This window comes from Manacus vitellinus, unplaced genomic scaffold, assembly GCF_001715985.3.
Source record: "Manacus vitellinus isolate BGI_N305 unplaced genomic scaffold, ASM171598v3 scaffold_63_pilon, whole genome shotgun sequence".
Taxonomy (NCBI): Eukaryota; Metazoa; Chordata; class Aves; order Passeriformes; family Pipridae; genus Manacus; species Manacus vitellinus.
The window spans coordinates 3,128,501-3,143,367 of NW_021940711.1; the positions used below are offsets into that span (position 1 = coordinate 3,128,501).

Sequence of the window (14,867 nt, forward strand, 5' to 3'; positions counted from 1 at the left end):
TACATAAAGAAGCCAGTGCACAATCAGTGCAATTGGATCAAAGCACAAACAAGGGAAAAGAGCAAATGACCACTCAAATCCTACTCCTCCCTTTTTAAGGTGGGGCGTGTATGCCCTGCCAGAGAATAAAACTTGGCTGCTACATGGCTGGTGATGCCAAGGAGTGAAGGTCACTCAGGGTCTTTTTTTTTTTCCTGAGTTTACAAGCTTTCAGATTTTCCTTTCAGAAAATTACACAGTTGCATTTAAAGGTTTGCCTTTATGCAATCCCAGCTCTGGTAAAAAGAACACCCAAGGCGAGGCGGGTTTGCATCCTAAACGCCTGCCTGCAGAGCAGGGGTGTTGTAACCCCTGTGATAAGGACAAAGGGGACCTTATCACTGCCTACAAGTCCCTGAAAGGAGGTCGGAGCCAGGTGGGGGTCGGGGTCTTCCAGGCAACAGGTTAGAGGAGGACAAGAGGACATAGTCTTAATCTGTGCCAGGGGAGGTTTAGGTTGGACAGTAGGAGGAATTTATTTACAGAAAGGGTGATTAGGTATATTGGAACGGGCTGCCCAGGGAGGTGGTGGAGTCACAGTTCTTGCAGTTGTTAAAGGAGGGACCGGACGTGACACCCAGTGCCACGGTCTGGTTGACACGGTGCTGTTGGGTCACAGGTTGGACTCGGTGATCTCAGAGGTCTTTTCCAACCTAAATGATTCTGTGACAGGCGGCACCAGACGGCTGCGGACCTTCATCCTGGGCACACTAATGCCTCTTGCCCAGAGGCTATCGCAAGCGCTCCCACCCACCACGAGCCCCGCAATCGCTCAGCTATTCACATTTTTTTCCCCCCTTCTTGCTGAGCGAGGAGTGCAGGGGCGCGGCCGTCGGGGGGGCCCAGCCGGGAGCTGTATGTATGGTGTTTCAAACACAGTGTGCGGGGTGTTCCGAACACGGCGTGCGGAGTGTTTCAAACGCGGCGTGTTAAACCACGGCGTGTTTCGAGGGGCGCGGCAACCGCGGGGCCCCGCGGGCAACCCCGTGAGGGGCGCGCGGCCGGCGGGGAGGCGCGAGGGGCGCGCGCGGAGCCCGCGCGGGGCGCGCGGCCCCTGACGGACGGGACCGGGCGAGGCGGCGCGGGTAAATGGGCTCGCTAAACCGCCGGCGCCCTCACGCCCGGGCCCGCCCGCTGGCCCCGCGACCCTGCGGCCGTTGGGCGGGCGGGAGACAGGGAACCGCCAAAGCCCCAGCCGAGCCCCCGCCGGCGCTCGCCCAGCGGCGGGAGGCGGGAGAGAGGACAAGGGCAGGGAGGGAGCGGCCACGCGACGCCGCGCTCCCATTGGCCGCTTGGGGCGCAGCGCCGCGCGCTGAATGGCTGCCCCACCCGCCCCACCCGCCCGCGGCGGCTCCGCGCGGTGAATTCAAACCGGGCTCCGGACGGCCCGCGGCGCGGGCGTCCCGGGGGGGCGGCGGCGGCAGCGGCAGCGGCAGCGCTTCCCGAGGGCCGTCGCCGCTGCCGGCCGTGGGGTGCGCGGGGGAGCACAGGGCGGCGTGAGCGCACCTTCGGGTGTTCGAACGGGCTCCCGGGGGGGCCCATGGGCGGCGCTGGGGCCGGGCCGGGCGGGCGGGGGGGGCCGAGCCGTTGGGCGGCGGGCGCGCGGCGGGCTGGGCGGGAGGCGACGGGACGAGCCGGGGGCAGCGGGAGCCGGCCCGGCACCGCCTCCCCCGCAAGCAACGCCTCCCTGCAGAGCCGGCAGGACCTGCGATGCGGAGCGGCGCGGCAGGACCGCGGGTTGTCGCCTGCTGAGGCGGCGGGAGGATGCGGCCGGCGGGCCGGGGAGATGGGCACCGGCGACAAGGTAATTCCCAAGTCGGGCGCCTTCCCGCGCAGCGGTGACAGCCCCGGTGTCCGTGCTCGGACCCTCGGGGGGGCGAAGCCGCCTCAGCCCGAGCGATCGCGCGTAGAAACCGCGGGACGGCAGAAACCGGGCGCGTGTTACCTTCGCTTTAATCCTTGTCCGTAACGAAAGTTCCTAAAACTTCACCTCTGACGACCTTTATCCACCGAGTCCCTAAGGAGCACCATTTCTTCCCGGTTCCCCTCTCCTTTTCTTTTTTTCCTTGATGAGAGCTGTGTGGAGGAGCAGGTACGATAAGCAGGTCACGTCCGTCTTCAGCGTTCAGCGGTGCTGTGACAGGGAAGTTGCCGCTGGAAGAAGGTCCCGCGGAAGTGGGGCAGCGCTGGGCTGAGCCCGCTTCCCGTGCGGGTCCGGGCTTGCGAGCCCGCCGGGAACCCCGGGAACCTCCCTGAGGTGGGCTCTAGGAGCTCCAAAGAGCCCCGGGAACTCCAGAGCCCCCTGAGCCAGTCCTTGAGGGCTCCAGAGCGCGGACCGCGCATGCGCGAATGTACGGCGCCAAAAGCAAAGGGGTTCCAGCAGGGAAACCACACGAGGAAGTGGATCGGTTCCTGGTCCCACAGATCCTTCACTCTCTCTCCCTCTTCTCCGCCTTTATTCCCTCCTCTCTTGTTTTCTCTAGGCAAGCGCCGCAATCGTATTCCACCCCTTACTCCGCACCGATTTTGGAGCTTGTTAAAGTTCGTTGTTAAAGTTCTTTGTAAAAGTTAAGGGCTTGTTAGCCAACACTTCTGTGGCTCTATAGTGGGCTGGCTGCCGGAGTTAAGGCGGCTGTATAATACAGGATGAATTCCCTGACACATACGCTGATGTCTGTTCAGCCCAACAAGAATTTATAAGGAACATCACACCCACTGAAAATGTGTTTCAGCCGTTCTTTCATAGCTCTGCTATGCATTAACATTCGTTCTGACTGTATTTGCCCCAGAGGGAAAGAAAAGGAAAATTACCTAAGGAATAAATGCCACAGGCCCCGAGCCTTAAGCTCCAGGCACAGAAATGGTTTTCAGGGACAGGGCTTGTTGGTTCAGAGCAGGATTGGAACCATTGCACAAAAAATGCAATGGTCTCTGTGCCCCCTTTGGCTACTATTGATCAATGGATTGTTGGTTTTTAATCTCACCGTTGTTCTCTTTCTTGGTGTACAGGAAAATGAGCCTTCTGAGCCACACAGAAATGTACTGAAAACCCCTTTGAAACAAGCAGCTACCTCACAGGTGGTACTGACAGAGAGACAGCCTGACTGTCAGCCACTAACCACACCCCCAAAACCTAAGGAAACCTCTCCAGCAGAGCCATGGACACCTACTTCCAACTTGAAAATGCTGATTAGTGCGGCCAGTCCTGAGATTAGGAGCAGAGAACAGAAAAAGCAACTGTCAAACAGTTCAACTGAGGTTCTACAGGTGAAACACTGTTTGCAGGTATTTTTTTTTTCAAGTTAGCTGAAGGCTGTTTATTCAGTTTAAAAAGTTGTACATTGATGTAACAAAACTTTTTTTAAGTTTTGATTTTGGAGCATTTACCAAATATAAGTAAGGATATTGACTAGTTACATACAACAGGTAATGTTCTGGTTTAATTTCACAGCTGCTGAGGACAAAGGGAGAACACTGGGCCTTTAACAGTGCTAACAACGAAGCTGTTAAATATCTGTGTTTACATATTGTCAAAAATCTCAAATTCTCTTTTTCTCATTCCCATGTAGGAGCACTTATTGGGAGATGAATATGAAAAATCTCAGCCAAGTCGCAAAGAGAAAAGCCTGGGGTTGCTGTGTCATAAATTCTTAGCTCGATATCCCGATTACCCCAGCGCGGCACAGAAAAGTTACATCTGCCTTGACGAAGTCACTGAAGAGCTCCGTAAGTTGCTGTACATGCTGCTAAAGATTTCTTCGTGCAAGTGTGCCAGTAACTTGCCGTTTGTGTTAGTTCGTTTTTGCTCCATAAAATGTTGAATGCTTACTGTATTCTCTCAAACTTATTTAAATCCAGTTTTAAACTCCTCATTCTTAGATCAATCTTTTTAAAATGCTAAAGTTTCTTCAATGAACCGAACTGAGAAACTCTGAATTCTGTTTCATATTAAACATCTACATTATTGCTGATACCATGAATAATCAGTTGCAATTTTTTGGATCTAGAGATGATGGCTAAGATTAGTGGTTGGGATTTGGCAGCAGGAATTTGCATTTCTCAAACTGAATCCACAACTTCCTGTCCAACCATGACATCAAAGCAAGAAACTATTTTCTGCCTTTGATGATGCAATATAAAAACAGTGATATAAAATGAGAAAGTTAAATTATCGATGATTTTCAGAGACTCTAAGTTGCCAACATCAAGCTGAAGCTTTTGTAAGCCAAAAAGCTATGCAGTTACAGTATTCTACAGATTACAAACTGGTAATAGTTATAAAAATTTTAAAGCACTGTGACTTGTATTTTTTTGTACTTTGTACAAAAGAACATCTCTTTTAGAAAATGCCTACTCAAAACCAAGAATTTAACAGAAAAAAGAGAAAAGGACAGTGTGTTAGTTTCCAAGGTTATTTAAGGGGACAATCTAAAATCAATACAATGAATAATTAAAAATGCTCTGGTTTTTTTTAAAGCTGGATTCAAACCCATCTAATGGCTCTTCTGGCAACAGTAAGTTTTATTTCTTAAGGAATGCTGTAAGCCAAGTACAACTGTGGAGCAGCGAGTCTTTCCATATGTGAAGCAAGAATTATTTTCCTTGCTGGCAAGATCTATGAGGGCTATTTCCAGAAACTTTTCTAACAAGGAATTGGCAAAAATGGTTTAGAAGTGTATTAAGAGAGAAGGAAGGATAGGGACCTGTTGCAGGTAAATGTGTGATAAACATATTTCGTGTAGTAGAGGTGTCATGTTCATCTCTTCCTTTCCCAGATGTTGAACGCAGGCGCATCTACGATATTGTGAATGTGCTGGAGAGCCTGCACATGGTGAGCCGCCTGGCCAGAAACAGATATGTTTGGCACGGGAGACATAACCTCCCCCAGACCCTGCAGGCTCTGAAAAAAGTTGGAGAAGAGAACAAATACATACAGCAAATTCAGATGATCAAGAAAAGAGAGTACGAGCATGAATTTGATCCTGACGGTGAAAGGAATGAAGAAACGGCAAGTTCTCTTGGCTCAAGTGAACAGTCAGAAATGTCTTTTGTTGAGCTCCCAGGAGTGGAATTTCGTGCTGGTAATAATTCTCTATAGTGCCAAGAATAATATGTGTTTGTAAGGATAAATATCCATGAACTTTGAAAAAACATTTGTTGGCCTTTTTTTTTGGAGATGGTACTGCCCCAAAGGCACCACAGCTGTTTGTGGGGAGAAAAAGTGCTCTGCACTCTTTCACTTGTCTTATTCATTCAATTCTTGCACATGTAGTTTGTTTTTACAGGGCAAGAACAAGGGAGCATCAGGTAAAACTATCAAATATACCAACATACAATCCCAAAATACACCAAATGTATCAAATATACCAAAATACAAACAATTACCATTGAATTGTTATAAAGCCAGAAGTTGCTATGGAATGTTATAGAAACAAAAAGCATAAATTAATTTTTTTTAATTTAGGTCTGAGTCATGGAAGAAATTTTAATTAAGGGTCGAGCGTCTTTAAGAGTACAAGTTGTCAGACAATAGGAAATGTATATGGGGGGTACATCACACTCTCTTCTGCTTAGTTAGACTTGGTATGCACCCAGTTATCTGGCTCTTGTCATGATTCTGGAGTTCACATTGGCCCTGTCTAGTCACTGTGTTGTTTGTTCTTGTAATTATTATTACTGACAAATTTTTTCAGTGTTTTAGAAATGTTTGTAGCTGGTGTGTCACTTAATACTTTAATCTTTTCTCCTGTCTGCTGCAGCATCAGTAAATGGCAGGAAATACAAATCTTTACGAGTGATGAGTCAGAAATTTGTGATGCTGTTTCTTGTTTCAACACCTCAAATAGTGAGCCTTGAAGTTGCTGCTAAAATCTTGATTGGAGAAGACCAGTTAGAAGACTTAGATAAAAGCAAGTTTAAAAGTAAGTAAATATAAAGCTTAAACTAAGTGAATGATTCTAGTATTAGTTCATATAACGTAAAATACTGTCATATTTTTCCTACTATAAATATATTTGAGCCTCCAAAAACTCACTAAACACCTTGTGCTGTTTATAAGAGGGACCCACTTGTATAGTCACTGATACCTAATGCCCACAAGAGGAAAAGTCCATTAAATTTTCTCTCCTGAAGTAATACCACAAGGCTCCTCATTGGTAACAATTTCTTTCCTCAAGAGACCTGTCAGAAGGTTTTCAGCATCATTTCACCAAAGATGCCCCACAATTATTCAAATCTATGTTCTGGTCATATAACTAACTTGGTGGAAATATAAAGAGATTCTGTAAAAGTCCTGCTAGTAACTTAAATGTCAGAGGAAGTGAAACCAAAAGCTCTAACTGCCAGTTATTTCTTCATTCTTTTATCCTGCTCTCAGTTCCCTACACACTTCCTCTCCATTCAAATGGAAAGGTACTTCTAGGTCTAGGTCTGTACATGTATAATAATTAAAATAATTAAAAATGTGCCTGCTTTTGAAGGATCAAGAATTAATTGTGGATTTTATTAAAAATTAGACCCTTCCTTGATTTTTTTTTTTTTTTTTGCTGGAATTGTATCTATGTAAAAAGTGATCCTCACTGATTTGAGTTCATAATTTCTTTTTCACTCCCTCCTGGCAACACAGAGAGGATGGATGGTTAGTCAGTGGGGTTTTTTGTTTGTTTTCAGTCTTCCTCCATAAAGCCTGTCTCACAATAAAAGCATTTTTAGGGCATTCCAGCCATGTGCCTGTATTTCAGGTATCACATATTTTACCATGTTCTTGGTTACAAAGCACAGTCCCAAGTTCCATAACTTGCTAGACTTTTAAATTTTCAGTAGCAGAAGCTTAGGCCTAAGCCCATTCACTTTACCTTCTAGAAATCCCTTGTAATTTGACTTCAGCCTAAAACTTTTCCCTAATAGCTTAACCTAGAGACAGTGAAGAACATGCAGGATGATTATCCTGTTGGATTTTAGTCTCTCTGCCCTCCAGTTCCCACATTTGCCATTGCATGTGTGTACCTCCCTTTTAATCTACTTATTTTTACTGCAGAATTTGTATAGATTTGATCATTGCACAGGAAAATGTTTTTTTTTCCTGTATTTAGCATAATAAACTTTGCAGCATTTTCTTTTCCAGATCTATATCTAGGTCATTCTATTTTACGTGTAAACTTTGTATCACAATATGTTATTTCATTGTATAAATACCTGTTCCACAAAATTGTTTTCACAAAAAAAATTATAAAGCTTTTTCCTTTTAGCCACCCTTTTTCATCTCATATATACTAACCTGTTAATTGGAATTGCCTTACTTTACATTTATTTATTTTTACTTCATTTCAGCCAAAATTAGGAGACTTTATGACATAGCAAATGTTCTCAGCAGCCTTAAGCTTATCAAGAAAGTTCATGTTACAGAGGAGAGAGGTAGAAAACCAGCATTCAAGTGGACAGGACCTGAGGTCTTGCCAAACATTCAGGGTAGGTGTATGTGTAATTTCCTTTTGTTCTGCTGATGATTTTTGATTTTTTCTTTTTTTTCTCTATTAGAATTTCTAGATCAAAAGACAGAATAACTAAGCAGAAAGTCTTTTACTAGTCACATCTCTGTCCTTAGTCCTTGACAGCACAGCACACCAGTATCTATTTCCACAAAGTAGATGTTCTCATACTGAGACTCTTGAATTCCATGTTTGCTGCTGCTAGTACTTCAGGAATTATAAGCCAGGCTCAAATAATTGCTTTTAATTACTGAATCTGCATATTATATATATTTTTTCTCCTTTTTTCCTGCATTTTAGATACAAAACTTGAAGCAACTTCTATAACCTGTTCCCCACCTGTTTCAGAATCTGTCCCTTCCAAAGAGCACTGCTCAAAAAACCTTTTTCCTTCAAAAGGAAAGCAAAACTTCACTCGGCATTCATCTCTAATAAAGTTAGTTAAGAGTATAGAAAATGACAGAAGAAAGATCCAGTCTGCTCCAACCAGCCCAGTTAAAATGAGTACAAGTACGTATCTTTTTGTAAGTTTGTTTTTAAGTCAGATCCAGTCTTGCATTAAATATGTGGGCTTGCTTTGTTGTGGAAACTCTGCTTTGGGCTATCCTCTCTAAACAGTTCTTCTATATTCCAGAAAATTGGCAGAAAATTACCTATCAATGTTCATGTTCTTGTTAAGGATCCTCTCTGGGGGCTTTAAAATTCATCCAATTGATCAAGTCAAGTCTGGTCTGCAGTTTGAGGATAATAGGTCTTAGTGCTTTGCTGTTGAATGTGTTTGCTACATTAAATAAAGAAGTCTCCTCAAATTAAAGTTAAATTTTAACTTCTACATTTGATGTACTAACAGTTTTGATTTGGTTTTCCTCTTCCCACCAGGTACTTATCAAAATTTACCAGTTTTCCCAAGTACAATAACTCAGCTTCCAGCAATCGCTAAACCGCAGCTGGAAGGACAATCCAAGTAAGTTTGCCCAAGTGTTAAGGTGAGAAGCTTTAGGATGGCACTGGCCATTAAGCTAAAGTTATGCTCAGTTTGAGTGGGGCAATAGTCTGCAAAAACAGCTAACCATTGGTACTGCAGGCTATTCATTCACTTACTTTCTGTTCAGTGGATTGAGAAGTACAAGTTCACGTTAAGTCTTTGTACTACAGAAAATAATTTGTCAGGGCATTCATTTCTGCCTGAAGGAATTAAAATGTTTGGGCTTTTTTTTGTTTGTTTTGCTTAAGGACAGCAGAGGAGATGCAAATGAAATGTGTCCTGTCCTCACCTGAGGCAGTCCCCAAGCCTGAACCCCCTCAGCAGCCAACTCCCAGCCAGCCCCTGGGGGTCTGCCCTGCAAGCCACAGCTCAGTCTCACCAGTAATCCTACCTCATCCTCACTCTGGGATGTCATATGCAATATATCTGCATCCTTCTCAAGCCCACACTGTGACAACCTACAGCCCAGGTTTCATGTTGCAGCCTCTACCATGTGCTAATGTAACTGGAATTAAGAGTAATAATTCAAAAGTATTAAATAAAATAACCACTGAGGAAGGGGACAATCAGATCGCTACAGCTGAGTCAACAAAGCCTTTGGCAGCTGAAGAAAGACCAGAGATTAAATCAGAAACTTCATCACAGAGGTGCCTTAAAAGATCACAAGCATTACAAGAGAATAATTTAATTAAAAGGCATAGAGGTGATGAGGAGAGCCTTGGTACTTCTTTGGTAAGTTAAATTAGTTTTAAAATGCCATTTTAGAGCTTAATGATGTTGCCACCTACTCATTTTCAAAGTGATTTAGAAGCCTGCCAGTGTGTGTAGGTGTTTTTAATAACATTATGTTTGAAGAGATGATGTTCATTTGTTCTGCTTGCTGATGTTGGAGGGCTTGGTTTTGGCTCTAAGAACATGTGTCAAAGTGTACAGATGTTAGTCAAAACGACTCCCAAAACATGTCAAGACTTTACCTATTTATATTTTACCTCTTTATACCTATTTTTCCTGATTAGGTCAGATCGAGAGTGGGGTTGGAAGGTCCCTTCTAACCCAAACCATTCTAGTACTCCATGAACTTGCTGGCACCCATTCTTGGCTTTAGAGGTGTTAGGAGGGAAAGTGGACACATAAAAGTCACTGGACAGGGAACATCCCCAAATCCTAATGCCTTCTAAATATTTCCACCCAATGTTGTGCACTGTTGGATTGTTGTAAGCACAATAAAGTAGCACATTAAGAGAATAAGAGGTTCAGACAAATTTGATGCATATTGAGAAACTGGGGCTGGATTGCTTTCTACTCCTTGGTTGCTGAAAGTTTTAGGACCTCTGTAAATTATAACCCTGCTGTAAATTGTGCTTCTGAAACAGTCATCGTATGTTGTCACCATGTTGTGACAACATGTGATGTCAAACATCCACCAGCTGGGAAGGAGAAAGAAGGGATAACATGGACCTGGTTATCTTAGTGATCAGAAATTTTTATTGCACAAACTTGGGATCAGGAGAAAGGAGAAAGCTTGCTTTCCAATTTTAAAAAATGTATAAATATCACTGTATAGCTGTCATTGAGAATGTTAAGCCTTACAATATCTGCCTTTCTTTTGGTGTGTACTTTTTTAAAGGGAAAATCCACTAAAAATGAAAAACCACCTTCTAATAATTCACAAGTGAATCATGAAATGGATAATGTCCAGGAAGATAAACAGAAGGAAACAGAAACATTAGATCAAAATGTGGATCAAAACATGGCAAGTTGCTGTGACCAATGTAAAAAGGAAAATATTCCAGAAGATGAGGATAAAATCAAAACTAAACAAGACATACCTGTAGCATTTGCCATTCCTACTCCCGAGGTAAGCTTTGTCAGACACCACAGGAGATCTTGCCATTCCTAGGAAAACACCATTTGGATTCTTTGCAAAAGAAACAAAACTATAACAAACTACACCTACATAGATTGTCTTTGGATGGAATCTTTTTAGAGTGCTTTAAAACTTTATTTTGTAGGAATGTAGAACAACTGTTTCTGCATTAGCACACAAATAAGAGGACATAAAGTGGCTTTCAGGCTTCAATTGGAATGAAGATCACCCTAAGACTGAGGCTGAGAGCAATGTTGAGATCCCTCACCTCCCCAGTCCTTTGTTTGCACAGGCTTTGAAACAGAATCCCACAAAACTCTCTCCTTATCAGTAAAATCCAGTATTCTGCAGTTCAGACTTAACTGCTGAGGAGAACCTGAATAAAGAGCAGTTGACCAAAACGTGTAAATGCAAAAGGTTTGTCTTCCAATATATCTTGGATTGTGTTTTTCATAAAACAATGAGCTGATATGATGACTAATGAGTCCAGTAATTTCTTCTAGAAAAAAGTATTCAGTGTCAGGGTTTCTCTTTCGTCTTGTCTAATTGCATTGTGTTAATCCCAGGCGGATTTTTAGTTAATCACTGAGGATATCAGCTGGAAATGGAGCCAGCTGACTTGTATGTGGTCTTTTAAGAGCATGTCCTTGAGTTAGTTGTGTCTCGTTTCAGACAAAAGGTAGCAGGAGCATGGAATACAGGATCCTGGGGATGTGGAGGATAGAGAATAAGAACAGGGCAAGGGAGATGCAGCTTAGGAGAACATATTTGGGTTTTGTTTGTTACATGTTTGAGCTAAAGGTGTGTCGTCTTTTTCTTTGTCAGACTTTTTTTCCCTCTGGTTATCTTATTCCTCTTACTCACTGCACCCATGGCACAAAGGCAGACTGCTCCAATAAAGAGAAAGCTGGGATGTGTTCCTTACAGCACCCTACCTACAGCTCACCCATTACTGGTGAGTGTTTAATAAAACAGGCATAGACTTGTCTGGTTTAAGGAATTGCGGGCCAGATTCTTCCTACTGAGTTAATGAAGTCACAGCACAATGTCCTGAGCCTCAGTTCTTGATCCCCTTCAACACTCGATGTTTCTGTTTCAGGTGTCATTCCGATGACAGCCTCAGAGCTGAAAACAGTTAACATTCCTGCTTTTCATATAACACCCTTGAACATTATGCTGTCACCAAATTCCATAGCTGCTGCACCTGTACTGAGCAACTCCTGTCTCAATTCAAACAATGCCAGCTCTGCCCAAAATCCAAGTTCTTCAGCTCTGAACTTTATGCTGCAACACATAGGACTATTACCTGCTGGTGTGCAGGTTCCTGCAAATCCTGTTCTTCAGCACGTGCCGGTCTCTTCCCAAGCAGAAAACACCAGCCATAGCTCAGGAAACATGAACGTGCAAGAAGGGAAGGTAAGTACAAATATATTGCACCTTGGCCTCGGTGGGTTGAGTGGGAAGTACAGTGCAGCAATTCCTTTACAGCAGGTAAAGTTTTTAAATAAACATTTTCTTTTGATCTTTAGAAATCAGCAGTGCCCAAAAAGAGCTAGCAGTGAAGGCCAGCCTAAGTACGATAGAACTGAGAGGTTAGCAAGGAAGATAAGTCACTTATTTGTTGTGGAAGTGGAGCCACCTGGAAGATGACAAGATGTGAAGAGACAACTGTTTTAGAGGGAGGATTTTGCATAGATCTGAAATTATGCTTATCAGAAAATTGTGCCTTTGTTACTTTATCTTTCCTTCTTGTTACTTGCCTAATATTCGCAAGTTCTTGTGTTTAATATTAGCTTTTTTTTTTTTTTAATAGGATAGGATTGTAAAGGACTTTAAAGAATACTTTTTTCTTCCAGGAAGTTTTCCTGTATATTTTGTTTAATACTGTATTGCCTAATATCTGTTTGTATTAAAAAAAAAGTTAGGAGGGGATTAGAAAAATCCCCTTATTAGAAAAATAACCCTTTTATTTACTTTATTTATATATATTTATATCAAGGAATACAGGTAAATTCTTTGTAAAAAGTTGTTAAGTTTTTAAATTTCGGGGGGAGGGGGGAGAGTTTGCTAACATCCTGCAGAAACCTAGAGCTAGAATTCACCTTTATTCCCCTTAAATGAAAGTAACTTTTTCTCTTCAGCCTTCTGCTCCAAAGGAACCTCAGGAGCCTCAGGCAGTTACAGAAAGCTTTTTCCGCACACCAGGAGGCCCAAATTCTGGATCTTCGCTGTCTACAAACTCAGATGGTACCGAGAGAATCTCTCAAGGAACTCTTTATATTCCTCAACGAAAACTTGAAGTTTTGGAAGACTAATTTTGGGATATGGAATTGCTGAATGTGTTAACGGGCATAATTACTGCTAACACACTGCACACGTCTGGCATTGTCCAAAATACATTTTGGACATGTATTGGCAAAACCTCAATGCTGGAATAGCCTTAATTAATGCTTTAGAAATAAAATTGACTCTTAGTGAGAGTTAATACCTAATGAATTTTTCCAAAAGGCTTACCTGAAGTATTTTAACAACAAAGTTATGTATCTAGTGGGGGTTTTTTTGTGTGTGTGTGTTGATTTTCTTCTATGCAAAGTAAGCTGAAATTGTCTTTGTACAGAAAGGTACAGTCTATCAGTCAGTACCTATTTTGCACCAAAAAAAAAGTACTGTGAGTGTGTACATATTTTATGTCTTAACAAAAAGGCCATAGTTAAAATGTTTTGCTTCTATGTTTAATAATGCTCTTTTGTAAAGTTAGTAAAAAAAGCAAAAATCTCCCCAAATTTTCTTAATCGATTTTTATATAAGTTAAGAATTATTTATACTGTATTTTTAAATCAATTTGTTCAGATTAAACTTACATAAAACCCTGCATTGACTTTTTCTGTTCCATCAAATTAGATTACCTGAGTTAAGTAATACATTTTGTATTCACCGGCAAAGAATCTTCATTCTTTTTTTGCCAAATAAGGGCATCTCTGTGTTCTGAAGGAAGGGGAAAATGGAATTTCATCAGAAAGGGACTTAAATAACTTGATGTAGCTTCTGAACTCTTGTCACAAGATATTATAGCTCCTAACAACAACAGTTAGAGGAAAACGTAGTTATGAAGTAAGGGATTCTGAGTATCTTTATGGAAAGTGTCCAAATGTCAAAAAAATTTCAAACAAGTTAAGTTAGACCATTTAATTTAAATGATTAATTTAAATTTAAATACATACAGCACCTCTTCTACACTGAAGGAAGAAAGATGAAGACTCCTCCCTCAGTTCACACTCAGATAACAAGGAATAACTAACAGATTAAATCAAAGTACAATGTATCTGCTTTTCCAGGTCAAATGTGCCTGGCAGACCAAATTGGGACAGGAGAAATGGTAGCAAAGCCTAAGATTCAGTCTTGGACTGAGGTAAAAAAACATAGTCAAAACAGCTAACACAGTAAAACTATCTGGGCTGCTTTTTAATAATGCAAAATTATAATACAAAATAGACCTGACAGAATACAATCACTATGGAAATACTAAATGAGGGGGAGAAAAGAATAAAAGCTGCAAGATGGAGGAATTCTCACTGCAGCAGAGAGCAGATTTTTCTTCTCCAAAGGGATAACTGATTGATCTTCCTTACACCTGCTATTGACTTCATTCTAGAAATAAAAAGGCAAAGGTTTTAGAAACTTGCATTACTCATAGGAAACAAACTCCAAACCTTTCATTTTCAGACACCACATTTGACAGACTGATGAAACTACAGTAATGAGGGCTGGTGAAAGGGTCTCACAAATGGCTGTACCTGAAAAGCCTAGCATACATTCTGACATGCTGTCCAGCGTCCCCTGCCTCCTGTGACTACAGGTGCTTTTTTGCCGGGACCTTTCCTTTTGATTGTTCATTTTGCAAGCTGAAAAGCTGCTCAAAGGGCCCCTTTTTCCACCTGCCTCACCTCCCTTTGAACGTGGCCTGAGCACCTGGTGTCCTCCTGGAAAGTTCCTCTACTCCTCAGACTTGCTTTGCTTTTGATTCACTGAGTTCCACTTCTCTGAGCAGGGCTTCTTAATCCCTGCCTTTGATTTACATCTTTGACCTAGTTCATGCATGTGCAGCTCCAGTTGCATGTTTCAAGCCTGTTCTTCCAATCCCAGGTCCTGCTAATCACAGTTGAGCAGGAATTATATGAAATGCCAACTGCTCCTTGGAGCTATTAAGACCCTCTCAACAACACACTTCCTCACAGGGGCACACAGTAGTACAGAAATTAAGCAACACCCAACACCAGGAAAACTAAAGGTTGTTCAACTGCATTTTCCCCCTTAAATCCTCTGCCAAATTCAAAGGGAAAAGACATATTTTGGGGGCAAAATCTTTCTCTGCAGATTTCCCTGCAGTTGGTTACGGTGCAAATCCATCCAAGGACACGATATATAAAACATGAGTGAAGGTTACAGAAGGTTCAGCACTCTCAAATGTTAGGGATCCTAACATGAATCA

The 14,867-nt window shown here is 42.5% G+C and overlaps 1 protein-coding gene across 4 annotated transcripts; it reads left to right on the plus strand.

Moving 5' to 3' along the window:
• Positions 1-1,674: 1,674 nt before the first annotated feature.
• On the plus strand, positions 1,675-12,806 carry E2F8 (E2F transcription factor 8). Of its 4 annotated transcripts, XM_029963819.1 has the most exons (14): positions 1,675-1,843; positions 3,049-3,324; positions 3,609-3,765; positions 4,815-5,120; positions 5,799-5,960; positions 7,369-7,506; positions 7,827-8,036; positions 8,406-8,490; positions 8,760-9,243; positions 10,139-10,369; positions 11,204-11,333; positions 11,478-11,794; positions 11,908-11,970; positions 12,520-12,632. In XM_029963819.1, the coding sequence occupies exons 1-13, from the start codon at positions 1,826-1,828 to the stop codon at positions 11,932-11,934; spliced, it is 2,541 nt and encodes an 846-aa protein (XP_029819679.1). In that variant the 5' UTR covers positions 1,675-1,825; the 3' UTR covers positions 11,935-11,970; positions 12,520-12,632. The 4 variants fall into 4 exon arrangements, with proteins under 4 accessions (XP_029819679.1, XP_029819676.1, XP_029819678.1 ...); XM_029963816.1 differs by lacking the exon at positions 11,908-11,970 and having other exon boundaries at positions 12,520-12,806; XM_029963818.1 differs by lacking the exon at positions 11,908-11,970 and having other exon boundaries at positions 7,875-8,036; positions 12,520-12,806.
• The last annotated feature ends 2,061 nt before the right edge of the window (positions 12,807-14,867 follow it).